The sequence below is a fragment of the Catharus ustulatus genome, chromosome 4, assembly GCF_009819885.2.
Source record: "Catharus ustulatus isolate bCatUst1 chromosome 4, bCatUst1.pri.v2, whole genome shotgun sequence".
Classification (NCBI taxonomy): domain Eukaryota; kingdom Metazoa; phylum Chordata; class Aves; order Passeriformes; family Turdidae; genus Catharus; species Catharus ustulatus.
In genome coordinates this window covers 37,627,214-37,648,534 of record NC_046224.1, presented here as the reverse complement: position 1 = coordinate 37,648,534, position 21,321 = coordinate 37,627,214, and the positions used below count along the sequence as shown (strand labels likewise).

Below are 21,321 nucleotides of genomic sequence, written 5' to 3'. Positions count from 1 at the left end.
GAAGTGTATGAAGACCTAACTTACCCTTTCCTTTGGCAAAAGTCAAATATCACCATTTCAACAACCCGAGGTGCCTACAGAAGCGCACTAAGAGAGCACAGGACTAAGCAGGATCCTGTGGAAACCACCGGCTGGAGCCACCGGCTGCCCTGCCACTGACTGCATTGCCCCGATGTCCTGTGGCCGCTATTTGCCATAGAGAACGCACAAATCTCTTTCAGAACACGCGTTTTTCCTCCGGGTGTTCAAAACAATAATCTGTCCTTTTCCTTGGTAGGTCTACTAGGTTTAGTTCATATTTTTTACACGGCAATGGCGCACACCAGGCTGAAAGGGGGCAGAAATGCCCGCTCCAGGGATGCTGGCTGCTCCCACTCGTGTCTCCGGGCACCCAGCGCAGCGCTGCGCATCACGGGCGCGCGCGGTGGTCAGCGCGGGCCTTTCTCCCCGCCGGGACAAAGACGGCGCCGGTTCCCGCCGCGCGCTCCGCCCGCCGGCTCGGTCCTGTAGCAGGCGCTGCGCCTCAGCACGCCCAGGGCTCCTGCCGTGCCCGCGCAGCCCCGCGGGTCCGGCCGCCCCCGTCCCGTCCCGTCCCGCCCCGTCCCGCGGCCGCCGCCCGGCACCTGTGCGGCCGGGCCGGGGAGCGGGAGCGCGGCGCCTGCGCACTGGGCGGGCGCTCGCCGCCAGGACCGCAGTCACTTCCTGCCCCCGTGCCCATCCGGCTCCGGGGTCAGCGGCCGCCGCTCTGGCGGGACAGGGGCAAATAAAGTTTAATTCGGGGAGGGGGAAGCCGCCCGTCCTCTCCAGGTAGGGCCGGCCCGCGGCACCCGCCCGTCGCGCCCGCCCCGTCCCGGCGTCGGCGCCCGCTGTCACCTGCGGCCGCGCGTCCCTCCCGCCCGGGCTGCGCGTGGCGGGCGGCGGGCGCGCCCCGCTCCGGCTCCGGCAGCGCCGCGGGAGCGCCCGGCTCGGCGGCGGGCGCGCTGCAGCCCCGGCTGTCGGGGACGCGGCTTTCCCCTCGGGAGCCCAGGGACACGGTGCCAGCGGCGGGGCTGCGGGACGAGGCTGCAAGGTGGGGACGGAAGGCGGCCGGGCCGCCCGCGGAGGGGGCGCGGGGCCGTGCGGCCGGGCCGGGCTCGGTGGGCAGGGCGGCGGCCGGGGCTCTCCCCGCGGGCCGAGGCGCAGGTGGTGGCGAGGCGGGAGCGGGGCCGCGCTCGCCGCGGCCGTTGCAGAGGGCGTCGTGAGACCTGCCGAAAACAATGGGAACTTTCCCCTGCGCCAGGGGTGCCGCTGCCTCCGGCCTGCCCGGCCGCGCTGCCGTAGGAAGGGGCTGTGCGGGCTTGGCGCGCTCCTGAGCCGCTTGTGCTTCGGCGGTGACAGCTAATTTGCTTATTTTAGCAGAAACGAGCTGCTGGATGTAGAAGGAAAGTAGGTCGTGCGCACGGAAAATGCCTCTAAGGGACAAGTGCTGTCAGACTGACCACCATCACCATGGATGCTGTGAGCCAGGTACAGTGGCGTGTGATGCTTCTGCTGTTTTGCTTATCTCCTTCATTAAAAACTTGCAGAAACTGTTGTGAGGAATACGAATATTATATCATTAGTGTGAGCTCTAGGTACAAAAAGTTTCTGAATCTTGTTTGGAAATGTTTCTTTTGCATCCTTGAACTGTCGCCTTAAAATCATTTCAGGAAGAGACTATTTTAGTTCCTGGATGTGGGATAATTCCAAGGCCACCACATGGGCATTGTATGCAGCCAGCAGAGGAAGGCAAGAAGTTGTGTAAAACAACTGACCATTTTGTTTCGAAAAAAATTCAGTGTTCTCAGTTTTTTTGTAAAATGGTGTTTCTGGCAATCATTTGCGTTTTGTTTATATTTTTACTCTGTCTTCTCTGGTGAATTCTGGTGAAATTGAAGATCTTAGTCCCAGAGGAGAAAAGCACCAAGTCCCAGAACAACTCTTTACATTCCATGCCTGAGTGATGTGAAAGATGCCATCAGTGGAAACTGTAATGAATATTCTGAAGGTTCAGCCAACCTATTAGAAACTTTTGAAATTGTTCTGCTTATTGTTATAATTGGCACTTTTAAAGGCAATTTTGTTTCTTTTTGCCTCCTTGTAGAGTTTATTTGTATGCTTTCATTTACGTTTTTGAAAGAGAGGTGCTATTTGGATACTTTCGCTTTTGTTTTGAGGCGAAAGATATCATTTTGGGGAATTGACAGATGAAAGTGCGTGCGTAGTGACTTTGATTATGCCCTATTAGTGAAATGTAATTTGAGAGCAGATGTTGTTCAGCCAGTAGAAACATTTTTTGGTGTTGATGATGAAATGGTTTTGAGTTGTTCTAATGCTTTAAAAAAAGGAAAATATTTTTCTTGCCTGAAAAATTGACAGTGATGTATTAGGTCTGTTTCACCTGTGTTACTCCTCTTGATGTCAGGAGGTGTTGTACATGCATATTAAAAGCTGTATACAAACCAAAACATTTTATGTTGAAGTGTAGAGAGTAGGCTAGTAGAATACAATATGTCATTGTGTTAGAGATCCCCAAATGATTAGCTGATTTGTCATGGTTATGTGTTTGTATGAATTATATATTATGGAACCCACATAGTTGGGTGGAGTGTTCATTCTGTTGTCCTTTTTTACAGTGCTTTGTTTTCTGATGTTCTTTTCAGCTAGAATTTATTTATAACCTTTTATCTTTTAGCTCAACATTCCTGTAAAAATGTTTAGTCTTTTGCACTTATTATCTGTAAGTAGTTTTTATACTATGCCTCAAATGGTCTTTATTAAAAATAGATTTCTTAGAGATCTCAGTGCTTCATTTAGCAATTAAAACCTTAAAATGGGGTAAAAATCAAGCCAAATAGTTAAGGTGGGAGCCAGCTTATGAAGTGCAAGGCTGGTTGTTTAGTCAATAAGAAATACAAAAGAAAATTTTAACTAATGGTTTTGCAAACACATGTTTCAGGAAGTGTTTATATTCCTGCAAATTTGGTTTTCCCTTTGGGCAAAGCTTAATTGCCATGTCTATATACAGCAGTGAAGTGCGATTAATTTTTATGTGCATAAATACTGCATATTGGAATGGCTAAACATTCTGATTAATATATGTTTTAGTTTCAATAGCTTTTGCAAAGAGTGTTATGTGGAATGAAACATCAGAAATAGAGTATTTCCTCAGCAGTTTATTTGAGCCTGAAGAGTTTACTGAATGTAGTTTTCGTGGTTAAAAATACTATGATAGTATTTTTTTTAATATGCTATACTTGTGTTTTTTTCTGATCATTGCTACTTTAAATTTGGCTTCAGTGTTTAGGTGCATACTGGTAACATTGAAATCATGCAGTGAAGTGTTTGGTGATGCTGGTGATACAGTATTTGGTATTGCTCTTTTGTACACGTCGTTTGGTTTTAACAATGGGAGTAAAGTAGATTGTTCTAGGGAATTACCTTAATTGACAGACATTTCTAGTGAGTTAATTCAGTTTTATACATTTATAATTTTCCGTGTTTGTTACACATAGCTTTGAATACACATTTTTTAGGTGATCAAAATGACAGCAAACTGTCAGAAGGTATGGAAAATTCAGTGTTGACTGTTTTTTAATTCAATGTAAGTGAAGATTTTAGAGTAAGGCTGCTTTTACTGTTGTCCTGATTGTTCTTTTTAGCTAGTTTACTGTATGTATGGAAAATTCCTGAATTACAGAAATCACTGGAGTGTTTTCTAATGGCTTATTATCCTTTTATATATTTCAGTGCATCTGTTGGAACCTGGAGATCCTCCGTTATTGCAGCAGCCTCTGCAAACATCAAAATCTGGTATTCAACAAATCATTGAGTGCTTCCGATCAGGTAGGAAACTATGCCTGACCCTTTAGAAGTTCATTACCTTGTTAAAAGAGTTATGTTTATTTACTATATTAAACTAACAGCACCTGACTTTATGGGTATTTGCAAAATATTTGCAGATTTTTGGAATGAGGTGTTCCTTTTAGTAAATGTTTTCATAGAAAGTAATGAAGGTACAGATCTTGCTGTATATTTATCCTTTAAAAACCTTGGAAAATAAGTTTGTTGCTCTGCTTTGTGTCATTCCTGCTGCTATTATCAATGAGTTTATCATAAAACTCCTGAAGTAAAGAAAATACTTAATCTTGAACATCTTAAATTGCTTTATCTTATTACTCTTAAGGTGTTCCTTGATTGATTTTGGGAGTTGCAATACGTAACAATGAACAGCTAAGCATTTGGGGCAGCGTACCAGGGAAGACTGAAACCTTCAGAGTTTTTAAGCTGTTTCTGATGTGACAAACCAAACATTTTATTTTCACAACTCTTGGTCTATAGTACTCTTATCTATTTGTTTGAAAACCCTGCTGCTGTGCAATGATGTGAATGGCTGGTCTGAATCTTGTGAAAGGGCACAGTATTTAAGTTGCCCACAAGAGTTTCAGTAACTCAATACAAAAACAGAATGTGAGATTATTATTTAGTAACCTTTCTCAGTTTGCTTGAGATTGCTTGAAGCCTCAGATATGCGTGACAGGCTTCTTTTGCTTGAAGCAGATTGAAGGAATATCTGCTGGTAGTAGCACAAACTAGTTGCAGGTACTTTGCCACTGAGTTACTTCCAGATCGTCCTCACTGGCAGGTGTTAAGTTGATAGCTTACTTTGATATCATCAGTCACTTGCATCAGGGAGGTTGGACAAAAGGCAGGAGGACTTAGATAAAGATTTTACTGGCTAGTTTTGAACAGGCAACATTTCATTATGGAAAGAGAGTGTTTGATTCTTGTGGTAAAGGAATAGAAATTTCAGACAGAGTATTGTACATAACTGTTTAAGTAATTTTATCAAAGGCTTCTGTCATTCAAAGCGTTAAGAATAAAAAGTGAATTTTAATGTATTTTTTTCTAAGAAACTGCTTGCAAAATGCACAAATTTAGGTATTTCTGATGGAGAGATATTTATTACTGATGTTCTGTACTAGTTTCTTATGACTTTGATGTTATTCATCAACATTTACAAATGTTAGCAGAATTTGACAAGATACCACCTGCATTTCTATCACAATATACAATAGAGAAGACTACCATGTCATATAGTATGATCTCCAATAGGTCATAAATCCTTTCATCTCATCCAGTAGTTCTTAAATCCAGTAATTTGTATTGGAAAAAAAAAACCATTTCAGTCCTGAACAGGAGACTGAATACTAATGAAACAGGGGACAGAATGAGGAACCTGTATGTCCATTGATTGGGTTATAGTGGAGAATTTTGTTTTCTTTTTTTTTGAGACTGAGGTTTGTGGCTAGGGCACGCATGAACAGCATGGAATTTTATCTGCATGGAGCATCTTCAGTTTTGTTCAGCTGTATTTTCTTTATATGCAGAAATTCATATGTCAGTTGGTGAGGTCTAGGTAAAATACTTGCTTTTGGGGGAATCTCAGCAACAAATAAAAATTGTACAAGATCTAAATATTCGTCCAGTAGTCTGTTTGTAAAAACGCAGGTCAAATGAAGGTGAAGTTAGTAACACTCAAAGAAAAAGCAGTGGATATGGCTTGGATGTGGCATAGGAGAGGACAAAAACTGTGGTAGCCTCAGATGGTCAATTTTGGATACCATTTTTAAGGAACTGTTGAAGAAGACACTGTACTTTGCTGAAACTCAGATCTAAAAAGCTTTGCAGTACTATTATTTCACCAAGAAATAAGTTTTCTTGGTAAGGCCTATTTGTATTGAAGAACTATTGCCTGTTATGAAATTATTAATATTTGAAAGATTTTAATTTAGACAATGGTACTGAAGTGTGACTCTGGATTTGATCTTTGAAAGGAGTTCTTAAGAGAGGTGTGATGAGATGTCGGAACACTTGACCTTGTAATTCAGTCTGAAGAATGTCTTGCTGCTGCTGTTCCATAGGTGTTTGATATTTATTCATGGTCCAGTTTTGTTATATTTTTGTTTGTTTGATTAGTTTTGAGTGACTAAATTCTAAGAAAAATCATGATAGATAAATTAGCTGAATTTGGTTAGTGCTCTTTTCTAATTTGGAGTGGGTAAGCATCATTTAGTAATCTATTGCTAATTTTAGGCCTTACATTCATAATTTTCATGAGATGAGAAATGAAGGAGTAGGTTTGAAGTGTGAAAAAGTGACAGGAGCTGGAATACTTCAACAATGCTAGATCTTACTGTCTTTGTATACAATGCATAATAGTCTGGAAAGCTGGTATATTTTATCATGCACTCTGTGTTTTAAAAGAGATCTTTCAGATTTAAGCTGTATGTATTTTCTTTTCATCAGGCTAAAAATATGCCTACATTTCTACTATCTTGCCTAAATGCCATCATCTTGGACTTGGGTCAGATATCTATGTGTAGTAATATTTCTTGACCTGTTAGTTATTCTCTTTGATCTATTTTATACTTCAGTTTTTTGCCTTACCAGGCACCATTTCTGTGTGAAATAGCTACATGTGTCTTGTTTTCTTATCACTGTAGGATAACCCTAAAGAAAAAATACTACAGGCTTCTTTACATGCTCTACATGCTTATTCTTTCCTATTGAGCAGTTGTATTGCAACAACCAAATACCATAGTAAGAACTCTTCCCTGATGTTAGGTGTTGGTTGTTGTTGTAATTCATTGCACTTTCTCTGTAAATTGTAATGTGTGTCATCCTTGAGGGGTTTTTTCATCATAGTCTTGTCTTCATAGTGAAATTTGGAGCATGTATCATAAACTTACAGTACAAATGATGAAGTAGCATTAAGAAAAGATAAAATGCTGTTATAATTATTCATGGTCTAAAATATTTCCACTTCCATGGGATGATGTGAATTAAGAGATGAACAGAAAACCTTCCTTAAGTGTAACATTTCTTTTATTACAGGAACAAAACAACTTAAACATATCTTGTTAAAAGATGTGGACACCATTTTTGAGTGTAAATTGTGCCGGAGTCTCTTCAGAGGATTACCAAATTTAATTACTCATAAAAAGTTTTATTGTCCTCCAAGTCTGCAGATGGATGATAGTAAGTATTATTAATTTAAATGTTTAATAAAACTATGTGAAGTTGAAAAACTTACCTTTCTTAACCATTTACACAAACATACTTGAAACAAAAATGATAAAAAAAGTGTCGGGTCTAAATTTCTCTAGTAACATATGTAGATCACTTTCATATTATTGAAGGAGCTACTGCAATGACTTTATATGAATTAACAACCAACAGCCATGCCAATATCATAACTGGATAGCTAGTTTATACATCTAGCTTTTTAATTGTCACTCTTAACACTTTCCGTTCCTTCTTCCCCTTTTTCTTCTCATCTCTACTTTAATGTGAAAGATACCAAAAGCATGTCAAAGGACTGGGAAGCTAATCTCACAGAAAACAGTGGCTCTAACAAAGTGTTTTAGTTTTAGTCCAACATAACTCTGATGGACTTCAATTGCTCCTGTGAAGTGACCTGGGTCAATATTCTTAATATTCTCTACAGAGGAAGCCCTTGCAGGCCTTGTGTCTTAGTCAATATGAAACACAGACTTAAAGTTTACCCTTTTATTTAAGGATCTGTGCTTGAATAATGCTGTCCCTTTTCCCTTGTTTCACTTGACTGTTTGCTGCTTTAACATATCTTACATAATCATGCCTAGCCCAACACCTTAGTTGTAGAAAAAAAACTTTAGTATTTGAAGTAACTTAAATGATGAGGGAAAAGCCAAGAACTGTATTTTTTAATGGAAAAATAAATTTGTTACAGTCTCATTCCACTAATGACTTTTTGTTAATCTGAGTAAAGTTGATTAATTTGGAAATGTGTCAGCATTCAAAAATATTTTGTAAAACTAATTATTTTGATCTCCTAACTAGATCAATATAGGTGCAATGAGGAGTTTTCTTTCCTGATTTATTTGAACTGTGTCATCTCACCTTTTTACTGTAGGACCCTGGCTTCCTGGTTGTGCCGTTGCAGATGCTTTGAGTCACACTGGGAATTAGAGCACTGAACTAATTTGCCATTTAAAAGAGAATATTACTGAGACCTGTAAAATATTACCTACTTATATGCTGATGCAATGCTCAGGTTACACAGATGTTTCATTCTTTGGTAAGGATTGTTCAGGATTCACAGAGAAGAGCTTATTTCCAGAATTAGGTTCCTTTATTGAGAGCGCCTGTATCCCGCAGTAGGAAAATCAGTTTTTAATGATACTTCAGGCTTAGTTGCCCACCTGCAGTACAGGCTCAGTTGAATGATGTTATTTTTGCCAATTGACACATTTTTTTAAAGACCAGCTTAATTCCAGTCATAAAAATTTTTAGTTCAGGTGGCTTTCAAATTAGTACGCAGGAGGGTTATTTCCGATGTTGGCTTTTAATAAAAAGGCAGCTTGTAATGATTACTCAAACCCTTTGAGTGTTCAGAAAGTACAAAAGAGGATTTGTGGAAATTTGGAGACTGAATTCATGTAGTGGTTAAAATCTACTTTGAAATATAAGTAATTGGACATTACCAAATCATTAAAAAATACCTTTTCCTCTTTTCTCAGACCTTCCAGATACAAAAGATAAGCAGAGTCAAGCCATAAATGACCTTCTTGAGGCAATCTATCCACGGGTAGATAAGCAAGAATATATCATTACATTGGAACCTATAGAAACTAATCAAAATGCTGTATTTCAATATGTGTCAAGGACTGATAGCCCAGATGAGAACACAGAAGGTAGCCATACCCCTGATCAAGCTCCAGTACAGATACAGGAACCCAGCACTGAGCAACCCAAGACTGTTTCAACTCCAGCCCCAGTCCCAGCTGGGGAGACTGTAGAGTTACCTCCTGCTGATCCTGTTACAAACAAGGTGATATCTACTCCTGAAGAACAGCCGCCAGCAGTAAATCCTGACTCAGACTCTCTGGATAATTCTGATTATGGCCACCAGTTGATTTGTTGCCTCTGTAGGAAGGAATTTCATTCGAGACGCAGTGTACGCCGGCACATTCGAAAAGTACACAAAAAAAAGATGGAAGAGCTAAAGAAGTACATAGAAACAAAAAAGAAACCAAACCAGTGCTCTGCAAAAGGACGAAATAAGAATGTTCTCGTAACATTAGGTAGAAGTTGTCCTGTGTGTTATAAATCATTTGCCACAAAAGCCAATGTAAGGAGGCATTTTGATGAAGTTCATAGAGGATTAAGGAGGGATTCCATTACTCCTGATATAGCTACAAAGCCTGGGCAACCTTTGTTCTTGGATACAGTTTCTGCTAAAAAATCTTTTAAGACCAGAAAACAAAAGTCGTCTTCAAAGGCTGAATACAATTTAAGTGCATGCAAATGCCTTCTGTGCAAGAGAAAATATAGTTCACAAATAATGCTGAAAAGGCATATGCAAATTGTTCACAAGATAACTCTTTCTGGAAAGAACTCTAAAAGAGAGAAAGGACCCAACAATACTACCAATGGCACAGAAGTAAAAGTTGAACCAGCAGATTCTGTAGAACCTTCACCCCCTTCCATTGCTCTTTCTCCACAGAATGAATTAAAGGGAACAAATCATTCAAATGAGAAAAGGAACACACCGTCAGCACAGAAAAATAAGGTCAAACAGGACCCTGAAAACCCTAAATCAACTTCTAAATCAACCACTAAATCAACCTGCAAATCTACCGCTAAATCAACCCCTAAATCAACCAATGCATCTGCTGCAGGTGGCCAGCAAAAAACCAGGAAGCCAAAACTTTCAGCTGGCTTTGACTTCAAGCAGCTTTACTGTAAACTCTGTAAGCGCCAATTTACTTCTAAACAGAATTTAACAAAACACATTGAATTACACACAGATGGAAATAATATTTATGTTAAATACTACAGGTGTCCACTCTGCTCTTACGAAACGCGTCGCAAGCGTGATGTGATAAGACACATAACTGTGGTGCATAAAAAGTCACCACGCTACCTTGGGAAAATAACTGCAAGTTTAGAAATAAGAGCAATAAAAAAGCCGATCGATCTTGTTCTAAATAAAGTGACAAAAAGGGGCTCTCAAAGGGATGAAACAAAACAGATTGGTTCAAAACAGGATGTCACCTCTAATTCTCCCAGTAAAAAGTATGAAGGAGCTGATGTTGGCATTGAAGTAAAAGTAACAAAAAACTTCTCTCTGCACCGATGCAATAAATGTGGGAAAGCATTTGCCAGAAAAGCTTTTCTAGAACATCATAAGAAAACCCACAAAGCAAATGTATCTCATTCACCTGAAGAAAGTAAAACCAAAGGCAGAAGTACAAGATCTAAAGCTGTTGTCTGGTGAGGAAAAATAAAAAGTGTTTTGTCCTTTTTTTTTTAAAAAAAAAACCCCAACAATACCACTGCATTTCTTTTGCTGTTGATTTATTGCTGAATATTTTCCCATAGATTTTATGGTTTAGTGGCTTAAATGCAAAAGTAGATGTCAAATTTGTTTCTTCCTTTTTTTTTTTATTTTTAGCATTTTGTGAAAGAGTTAAAATCTAAATTTGTCATTGTAGAATGATGGAATGTAGACTAAATTGTACTAAGTCAACTCTTTAAACTGTCTTAAGGCATCTGTTTTAATCAAGCTAATATACCTACATTTTTAAAATAGTAATTTTTTAAAATTAACAATAATATTGTTTGGTTTTAATAACTTAACTCATTTAATTAACTCTGCTGTGACCACTTGAAGAAATACTAAAAGTACTAAAGAAAACCTGATAACAGGAAAAATCTCTATGAATTATTTGGAATTAGCATTTGTGAATTTAAATTTTTATATTGTATTACCTACACACTGTCAACAAAAGTGCATAGAACAGGTTCTGTTAATGGAATTTGGTTGCTTCATCACCTTGATTTAAAATAATTTTGGGTTAGGTGCCTGCAATACCTTTGAATTCATCAAATTTACAATTTCATTCATTTAATGCTTATTTATATAACCCGAGTTTGGAGACTTGTGGTCATTCAGTTTTTTAAATTGTCCAAATCTTATAAAAGTTTTTGCTTTAAGCATTGATATGTATTGAAGTCTGGCCTAGAATTTTCTAAGCTTCTGCTTGTGTGGTAGTCTGGGAATTTTGTACACTTGGAGGGGTTGTATTTGTAGTTATTCTGTTTTCCATAGTCTTCATGTTAAAGGTGGCCTATTTTTGGAGGACCTTTTAAAAAAGAAAATATTTGTGTGCAGTCACTTTGCATTTCAAAATGACCCACTGATGACTGAAGGTTGGGGATTGTACAAAAATATGGGAGACTGTAGTGATACTTGTAGGAGTTTTCAACATGCTTATTCAGAATCATCTTTCTGGCATATTTGGTAAAAAGAAAACTAAGTACATGTGCCTTGTTCTGTATTTCAACTCTGAAATGCTATTTTCTGGGAGGTGATTTGATTTGAGATCAGCTTTCACAGTGAATAACCACCTAGTTATGTTAAATTGTGATGTGGTACTTTTGTGACTTTCTAATAAATTCTGACCAAATTAGGCAGAACTTCAAAAATGAACTGAGTTGAACCCTGAATTATGCTAAATACTAAAGGGGGACTGACTTTGCATTTTGAATAAGAATTAAAAATTTAACCTTATAAATTATTTACGTTGTGTTTAAAACAATTATATGGGTAAACTCAAAGTATTAATTTATTCCCATTTCTCTTCAGATAGGTTCAAGTGATGTTCGGGAAGTTTGAAGTTCATTTGAATGAAAAAGACTTTAGTTTGTTGTTGGAACTGCTAATTCTTGATAATGGTACTATAAGAAGGAAATATTTTCATAAGCTGTTTTTTTTTCATATTATATTAATAATCATTCTGACTTCTTGTAGCACAGTACCACTTCCCAAAACACTGAAGTAGTTGAAGTGAAATGCACATGCTTCTAAATTAGCAGTTATCTCTATTTGACCCAGTACAGAGCAAACTTCCTGAAATTGAAAAAGAGTATAGCAGAGGCAAGTTAATGAACAGCTGTGGAAGAAGGTGGTCTTTCCTCATTTAGGAAATCTTCAGAAAATTCATCATGCATCCTGGTCCTCCCTGGTAGTTCTAATTGATGGACAGCTCAGACTTTGATGTGATATCCTACTTTGGTAAATGTTGTGTTATATACTCTCTTAAATTTATTACAAATGAATGTATAAGAGCAAACAATGTAGTGTTATTGGCTGAATTCTACTAATTTTTAGTATTTGCCATAAATTCAGTTTGTTCATATTGACTAATTTCCCAGTTCAAGGACATTCTGAATTTCACTGTGCTGAAGTTGCTTCAAAGACCTCCATTTTGTTTCCATATGTGGTTCATAGGAAAACTTTGTAAACATCTAGGACGTTTACAAGAATATCCACATTCCTCTATTCTTTAATTTTTAAAAAAAATTTATACACAAGCACTTTAATGATAGTTGCAGTTTATTTTTTCAGTTTATTTTTGAAAGATCAACACACTAATGTTAATATGAAGGTAGTGAATATTTGCTGATGTATTATAGACAATCTGTGCACAACCACTTATAATGTTAGCTTATTTCATTAAATGTTAATAAAAAGGGAGGATAGTTTGGGAGAAACTGAAAAAATATTGTCTCTCAAAATCATAAGTGACCACTGTGGGTAGCACTTGACTTTGTGTAATTGAGAAACATTTTAGATACCATTTTTTTAACCTTTTAATCAAGATTGTAGTAAAACAGTTGCATGCCTACCATTATGAAGTTCTTGGCAGGTTTCATGCGATCATGGGTTTTGTTTTGGGGTTTTTTGTTGTTTGAGGGGGGTTTTTGTTTGTATATTTTTTATTTTTTACCTTTTAGAAAATATTTTGTTTAGTGATTTGTGTCAAATTGCTACAATTTGAAAGGTATTGTACATCAGAAGAAATACCATGTTTTTTATATCGGTTCACTCCCTTACTTAGGGAGGTGCCTCGTGTTCATATATACTTTTTTTGTATAAAATATATCTAAATGTTGATCACAAGATCAGGAGTAAAAATACTTTTATGGATAGAGAACTATTTGGCCCTGTTAGTGCATTGCACTAAAAATACTGTGAATGGGAACTAAGATTGTAGCTTTGCTCAAATGTTCTATATTGAATGTACATGCTTTTGTTTGGATAAATGTACTGTATTTGATGGAAAATAAAGCAGACTGGAAATGATTTTTAAGTGGGCATAAACAGAAAGATGCTGTGTTTGTAAACTCGGGATATCTGTCACTCCACAATTGAAAATTACATTGTTTGTATTTTGTAAAGTTTTATTTGTTGATCATTGAAGCTAGTTGTTTGTAATATTCTGTTGTAATAAATGTTGTTTTTTTTTTTAATTAAAAATTTGGCACTTGTGGAGTGAACACTTCACACTGGTGGTCACCCCTTGCTGTATTTTTTGCAAATACTGCTCATACTGGCCTTTTGTTCCTTCGAAAGGAATCTCTTCCTTAACTGAGGAACTCTTGTTGTTACCCTTTTAGAACAAAATATTGAAGTTAGGCTATGCTGAATTTTTTTTTGCAAGAAAATAGGATTATCTAGTTTTCCATTGGAAATAACATTGATGGCTGCTGAAGGTTCCTTGTTTTCATGGTTGGATATAAAAAGGAACTACCATAGAAGACATTAGGCTATTAATGTAAGTTCATTTTAAGTCATGTTCCTGAGTGCCTGCAGATTAAGATCGGGAAATTAAAATGCAAGCATAGGGATAGAATAACTGTTCATTTCTCAATTTATTCTTGTGGTTTCTGCTCTCTGTTCTGGGTAAGTGTGTTTTCTGCATCTTGAAATATGTGAAGATGAAGTCACTCCTATATCAAAGGTATGCTTTCTACTAAGCAGCACACTGGATATGAGTTTTTAATTAATATGCAGTCTTGCATCATTGACGGGGCACATTGGTTTGGCTTGTTTCACTTACACTTGCCAGAGACAAATGTGGCCTCTTTAGTGGACCTTCAGAATTAATGTTGAGTCTTGTTAAAAGAGTTTTTTATTTAGAGTGAATGTGAGATACTTTATAGAAAACTTTTGGGATTATCTAAATATTTTGTATGCAAGTCTGGTTTTTTTGGTGTTGTATTTTTTTTTTAAGTGATACATATCTTCTAATGCTAAGGCTTGACAGCCTAGACTTCAGGGACATGAACTTATTTACCAACAAGGGAATCTCACTGATGTGGTGGCACCAGACTTGCTGAAGTCTAATGTGTCGTGTGTCTCATCTTTTCTTCAATTTTCACTCAGCTAAGGTTGTTGATCTTCCTGCTTTTATTTTTTTTTATTTATTTATTTTTAGAGTGGTATCTGGTTTTATGTTTTATGTGTCTGTTCTGTCTGAAATGTTATGTTTCTGTCTAAAATGTCTGAAATGTTAGGCTTTCAGTCCTTATAGTGCTTAGTTTCCTCAGTTTTATAGGAGAATAAAGAAATCTAGCTACATATTTGATGGTCATTACCACCATTTGCTTTTGATTGGATTCTCTTGGGATGAACTTAAATCTACTATGTGAAGGATTTGTGTGACTATTCAGGTGCTTGAAGTACTTAGAAAACAAGGTCAGTTTTGAGTGGTGGCTGAAAGAGCTGTAGGTAGGTATTTTATATCATTCCCTTTTACAGAATAGTGAAATACAGCAGTTGGTTAACCAAAGGTAGAGCAGCGTGTTGTTTGGAGCTTGACAGGTAGAGAAGGGGCCCTCAATGATTTTGTTCATGGAAAAGCTGCAGCGTTTGTACTAATGAGGAGTCTTGCAAGAGGGACTGCTGGCTGGGTATGAAAGTTCTCTGCTTATCTTGAAAAGGGCATCAGAGGGGAAGCTTTAGGTCCCTTTTTAAGGGAACTTTCTTCACAGTATCCATCAGTTACAGTCTTAAAGTAGTAATTTCATAGACACAAGGTGGGATGTAATTTGAAAAGCCAGTTGTTTGGGCTCATTCATCTGCTTGGGTATTACCAAGATACAGGTAATCTTAATAGAAACATTGTATGCTTGAAATAATGTCTCAAATTAGGAAACAATATCATTGACTTTGGATGATTTAGTGGGAAATGAAGATCACCTGAGCCTTTGATAGCATGTGGACCAAACACATTTTTCTGCAAAACAGATGAAACTATGTACTGTTTCACTGCATTGTTTCAGTGTCATGGGTGTTTCAAAATCTGTATGGGTGAGGAGAATGTGCTTTTTCATCTTGCTCTAATATTACTCTTCAGAACTAGATTTTATGGTGGTTTTGCCTCAGTTATAGATAGGATGGAGGTTCTCTGTGTCAATAATCCATTGCACTTAATTTGTTAGCATCTGATAATACTGGCATTTTTTTGTTTTGATGCTTTCCTGCCATTTCAGTCTAAGGCAGCTCGGATGTACCAGGTCTGTGTTCTCAGCACGAGCCTTTCCAGTGCTAGCTGGTTCTGCTCTCTCGTCTGAGCTGAATTTGCTCTTTAACAGTTCTTACGTGCTTTGAGCCTGAGAGTCGGCTCCTTTATTAGAGGCAAAACAGTCTCCTTTGATGATGTTCCACAGCTTGATGTTATCTGAAAAAGTTGTGTGTGCTCAGTGGCAGAGCAGAGACCAAAAAGCACAATCCAGGGTTAGCAGCAGATCTCATGTGTGCCTGTGCTTACATTTTTTCACTCTGTTGCTCAGATGTTTTCTTCTCCAGGATGTTGTGGTTTTGCAGTTCTCAGCTTGTGACTTTCTGCAGCAAACAAAGGGATTGTTTGAAGTTACTGTCTTGTGGCAAGGCAGGTGGGGTGAATCTTAGACTGAAATAGATGTGTAAATTGTAATCAGTTTCCTTCATAACATCAACATTTCAACTGCTTAGTCTCTCTTTAAAGAAACAACTACCTAAGAATGAACAAGCCTAAAATGGACTCATCATCCTTTAAGTGTGTAAAGCTGCATTTTCCATCAGAAATACATTAGTGATATTGACAGATAAGGAGATCACTAATTTGTTTCAGGTATAAAAGTGGTAATGGCTTTCCAAATTCAGTGAGGCATTTCTCTGCATGGTGTCAAACTGGTAGTAGATTAGGTGGTGGCTGGGTTGATAAGGCCTAGGATTGGGTGTCTGTGCAGTTTCAGAGTACTTGTTCCCATTAGTATAAGTGAGGAAAACAAGATACATTACTTTGTTGACCTTGCTCAGAACAGAACAATTTGTAAGTTTGGTCTTTTTTATTAAATCTCTGTATATAAATATTGGCATTTGCTTCCTCAAGAAGACTTGCATGTGCAAATTAGGCATTGTATAAAGGATGATTGACGCTGAAAAGATCGAATGGACTGTGTTTTTCGATTGACAATAATGTCCTGAAGCTTGGGCTGGAATCAGTTCAATTTGTGCAAGTCATTGTTTTTGCAGTATAATAACATGATACTGGACATACTAACTTTGAATACTTATTTTCAAATTTTTGTTGTCAGTAAGCTGTCTTTCAGTTTTGAGTTACCTTAACTGGGTGCTGTGGTAGGATGTTTGCTTTCTGTAAATGTTGAGGCAAATAACTGATCACAGCAATGCAGAGTCAGGTGCTCAGTTATGTTTTGTGTGAGACTTTCAGAAAGAAATTTCGTCTTGGAGAAACATACTAAGAAGTGTGGAGGATGCCTTTGAAACTCTCGAGTGCCTGCACAGCTGTGGACTGGCCCACAATGGTTGGAAATGGCCAGCAAACTATTAGCATTCTTGGCTTCAAAACAAGACTAGTAACCTTCTAAGACTAAGAACCTTCTCCATCTTGAGAAGCAGAAAAAAAAGGCTTTTGTATCTTAGAGCTAATTTTCTATCTTAACAGATTGTTTGCGTATGCCAGTATAACATAGGGCAATACAATTCAAAAGTCGTAGAATTCCTAATATTTTTTTTAACTTTTTTGAGGGGTAAGGCTTAATATGTGAGTAAGATTCTGTTAAGGAAGGAAAGGATAAAACAATGTCACTTTGATAGCTACATTATCACAACTACAAGACAATTATCTTATTATTTCATAAAATGTCTCTTCCCTTGTGGAAGGTGCTTGCTGTCATTTTTGTTTCCATTACTCACCTGTGTAGTTCCCAGTTAATTTTTTAATATTTTACTGTTTGGCTGTGGTTGAGTTATTCTGAATTATCTATGTGCTTATCATGTTAGCTTCTTTAAATCCCTAATTGTTGAAGTAGAATTTTTTGTTTGTTTCTGTTTTGAAAGCTACTTTAAAAACACTTGGCATTTGATAGTGTTTGGACAGTGGTTTTGGGGGTTTTTTTTGTGGAGGATGAGGTGATCCAAACATTGCTGATTTGGCTGTTCAGATTTTGGTTATGGTGCGTTATAGAGGGTGATTTTGAAAAAGACAAGAAGAGATCCAGGCAGGAACAATGTGGGTCCTCTTATATTTACGCCTTTAAAAATAGATTAGAGAAACAACTTCCAGAAGTAATATTTCTCTCCCTGCACTAGGCACCTGATAAATGGCTTGAGAACTTCAGACTTTGTCCAGTTCTATTTTCTCACTATTTCTGTGTGCCTGAATTAGAAGTGAAGTGTTTATTTTTCTCTTGTGCTGTTGTTTTATTTTTGGGGGGTTTTTCTGGTTTTTTTTTCTTTTTCATTTGCAGTTTGGTGCTCTTGGATTGTTTTCTCCTTAGTCATTAAATTGTTGTTTGGAGAGGTTGAAGGTAACATGTAACTAAATTCAAATCATTACCAAATCCTGGTTTCTCTGCTCTGAAGGGGCTTGCTGCCTTTGAAATTATACTTTATAACTTTGGAGCAAAACATAATGAATCAATAAATAAAATTAATAAGAGTAACAAGGTAACAATGGCAAGACTCATGAAAGCGCTTGAGGCTGGTGCTTTTGTTTTGAACTGCCTTACACTAGGTGCATGTGAGAGGAGCAGGGTAATTCCTACAGCATTCACTGCCTTAAAAACCAATTTTTGTCTTTGCCTTGGTGTAAAGAGTGAAATGCTTTGGGCAAGTGTTTTGAGTGTGGACAGGAAGGGCAGTAGGGCTGTAGTTATGGTAGGGTACAGTCACAGCCTAATAATGTTGCCACATCCTCTTCCCCGGACCAGGGAGACTTTGGAAGAGGAGTCAGAAGACGACTCTGAGCCTGGAAGAAATCTCGCTTTTGAAGTGGTGGATGCAAGCAGAGCAGCAGAAAGAAAGTCTTTCCGTAGGGCCAGCTTAGGGTTGGTGAGGAATAAGGTTTTTCAGGTTTGCTCTGGCTTTTGAGGAAGGAGCCTGAATGTCTCCCTGGATGGGGAGTCAGTGCCGAGGAAACAACAACGCCCGGAGCGCACCTTGGTCCTTTTCTGGGATGGAAAGGGTGAGGTGGGCATCACGCTGCGCCTCCGGAGCTGCTGCTGCTCTTGGCTTTCGGAGAATGGAATGCACACGGCGATCTCAGTTTGTATCGCAGCTGTTTCAGACAAGGCTTTCGGGATGTTCCCGTCCCTGTGTAGGGCTGCCGGCAGCGGGTGGATGTGCGGGGCTGTGCAGGCGGCGCTGCCGCGAGGTGGCAGCAGGACACGGGCCGGGCACGGGCAGGGCTGGGCACGGACAGGACATGGGCAGGGCACGGACAGGACATGGGCAGGGCACGGGCTGGGCGCGGGCAGGGCACGGACAGGACATGGGCTGGGCAGGGCACGGACAGGACACGGTGGAGCACGGGCAGGGCACGGACAGGACATGGGCAGGGCACGGGCTGGGCAGGGCACAGACAGGACACGGTGGAGCACGGACAGGACACGGTGGAGCACGAGGTGGGCACGGGCAGGGCACGGCAGAGCGCGGGTGCTCAAGTGCCACCTCCTGCTGCAAACGCAGCCCTAGAAAAAGAGCTGGGTATTAAAAAAGCGAAGGTTACTGTGGAAAGGTTGGCCTTCGGCCTTTGACACTGGAATGAGTCATTAATGTGATATCTGTAAGCATTTTGTAGGTTGTGACATTTGAAATTCTTGAATGATATTTGTAAGGATGAAGACTTAAGGTTTGCTTGGTTGCACTTTTGTCCTCAAGGCTGTGGAATAGCTGGGGACAATGCACTGTAGTGGGGTTATGTGTCATCTACCAAGATGCTCTCTCAAAATTAGCACATCAAAAACTTGTGCAGCTCAATAGCACTTCAGCTCATTTGTTATTTCGTTCCTTTCTGAATATCAAGAGAGAAATTCTAGTTTTCTAGTGTCTTTCACCTCCTCTAAGCTTCATTTAACTTACCTTTATATTTTAAAAGCAAAATGCTGAACACAAAATTGCTTCCACCTTTTAAAATGCAGAAACTTTATCTTGGGGATGGTGGAAGACATATCGTAAATAGAAATTTCTGTGCTGTTATGTTGTTTAGCGTTTGTTAACATGTTGTTTTCAGACCCTGAATCCTAATCTATTCCCAGATTTATTGTTTGGAAAGGAGAAACACGGGTCATGTCAACAGATAGATGCTATCTCTTTTATACTTTTGGTATAGATGACCACCTAATTTCAAGTTAACACAGCTTCTGCCAAAAGAAAGAGAATAATTGAAAAGCAGTTAATGTGTTTTCCAAATGAGCTTTTATGTGGTTTTGGTGTATTATTTTGTTTTGAGGTGATTGTTGTTGTTGTTACAGTTGTTTGCTTGTTTTTTCTTCTTCAAAATGGGAAGTATCTCAGTATCTCATCTTCTGAACAGTAACTGTAAGGAATACAGTACTGTGTTGGTAGCTATGATGAGGCATATACAGGTCAGTGTACAGTATAGTGACTGTTCTGTGTCTTAGATGGTTGCTAAAACCAGTAGTGCCACATCAGCCTCTCTTTTTCACAGCTTCTATTTCTGCCTGTAAAGAAATGTGTATATATACTAATTAAAACATCTGCAGTGGGCGTGGTTATTCTGGTCATGCACAGTCAAATCAGACCTCTTCAGGACTTACATGATTTAATGTGTAGGTGCCAACCTGTTGGCCGTGGACCCATTTATATGGGCAAGCATTCTGTAGCCCTTTGTGCAGATTTATTGGATTCACACAGTGCACAGTTTAATGTTTATGTGAAATGATGAGTTTGCTGCAAATGACCTCTCTGCAGTGGTTATATCTGTCATTCTGAACATCCAGAAGTCTTGAATGTCTAAATTTCACACCAAATCCTAGACAGTGCATTGAGTCAGTGAGGGGACTGCCTAGCTCACTGGTGCCGTGATCACTCCAGGTCCCAGCTTCTCCTGTCCTGCTTCCTGGGGTTTTCCTGCTGTACCCCAGCTCTTCCCTGCCTGCAGCACCTGCAGCTAATGCAATATCTTAGCCAGCTTCCTTGACACTGTGACCCTTTCTGAGCAAAAGGAAAGATGTGTTTTTTGCTATTTCCGGGAATGCCTTTCCTCCTTTGGCCTTTTTATGTCTGCTTGCAGACAGCCCCTTTCAACCAGGTAATATCTATTGCTCTTTATAAGCTTGGAGGCATGCAAGTAACTTTAGCTCCATGAAGAGTATGCTGCAGGCTCTGAAGAATTTTAGATCATTCCATCCTCATATCCATCCCTGCTTTGTCCCTGTACAGCTGTTGCAATTACTTAACAACCAGATGTCTCTAACAGACCTCTGACAGTGCAGGAAGGTGTTTGAGTTGCATCAATGCTAGATTGGTTTGTTTTCTTAGTGCAGTCTATGTATTCTTAAGGTGAGTGAAATGCTACCAGTACCACCACGAACTTTGTCCTTTTTGTTCACCTGGGATTTGCAGAACTTTCTGTTTTAGCTGAAGACAGTGGCTGAGTAGAGTATCAATCTTATAGATAAGAGGTATCCTCCAACTTTTAACAAAGATGACACTATTCCAATTAATTCTGTTTTGTCTGAAGAGAAAAGAGAATTGATATGAGAATAGGCTCTTCTTTTAGGGCTATTGTGATTCTGGTGATCAGTTGTAGTATCAGTGATGGCCAGATAGAATCATTAGGGAGAAGCTGTTCATCCAACATGCAGACTATTTTTGTCTGTGGCGGAGATGAACTAACAGGATGCTGCATCTGCCAGATTGACTGTCATGTTTTCATGGTCAGCTGATCCACTAAATTAGTCACTATCCTTAAGGAACTCTTAGGTTTTGATGACCTCTGAGAAGCTCTGTGGTGTCAGCTTTCCCTCCAGTCACTGAGAGCATATGATCTGTAGTGAGGTGCACAACAGCACCTGTTTTAGGATGTGTTCTGTCTTGGAGCTACAGGCAGATAAATCCATCCAAGGTGTTGTAGGAGCTATACAATGTGCTCGTCAGCG

General features: G+C 39.1%; 1 protein-coding gene across 5 annotated transcripts; it reads left to right on the top strand.

Moving 5' to 3' along the window:
• The first annotated feature begins 700 nt into the window (after positions 1-700).
• On the top strand, positions 701-13,414 carry ZNF800 (zinc finger protein 800). Of its 5 annotated transcripts, XM_033058887.1 has the most exons (6): positions 701-807; positions 1,396-1,506; positions 3,769-3,864; positions 6,916-7,059; positions 8,583-10,338; positions 11,714-13,414. In XM_033058887.1, coding segments are annotated over exons 2-6 (2,058 nt in total). In that variant the 5' UTR covers positions 701-807; positions 1,396-1,445; the 3' UTR covers positions 11,715-13,414. The 5 variants fall into 5 exon arrangements, with proteins under 5 accessions (XP_032914778.1, XP_032914773.1, XP_032914775.1 ...); XM_033058882.1 differs by having other exon boundaries at positions 8,583-13,414; XM_033058884.2 differs by having other exon boundaries at positions 704-807; positions 1,399-1,506; positions 8,583-13,414.
• Positions 13,415-21,321: the final 7,907 nt, after the last annotated feature.

Coding starts and splice junctions, on each gene's coding strand:
- ZNF800 (XM_033058882.1), top strand. CDS start 1,446: ATGCCTCTAAGGGACAAGTGCTGTCAGACTGACCACCATCACCATGGA. Junction 1,507..3,768: donor CCATGGATGCTGTGAGCCAG/GTACAGTGGCGT, acceptor TATATATTTCAG/TGCATCTGTTGGAACCTGGA. Junction 7,060..8,582: donor AAGTCTGCAGATGGATGATA/GTAAGTATTATT, acceptor CTCTTTTCTCAG/ACCTTCCAGATACAAAAGAT.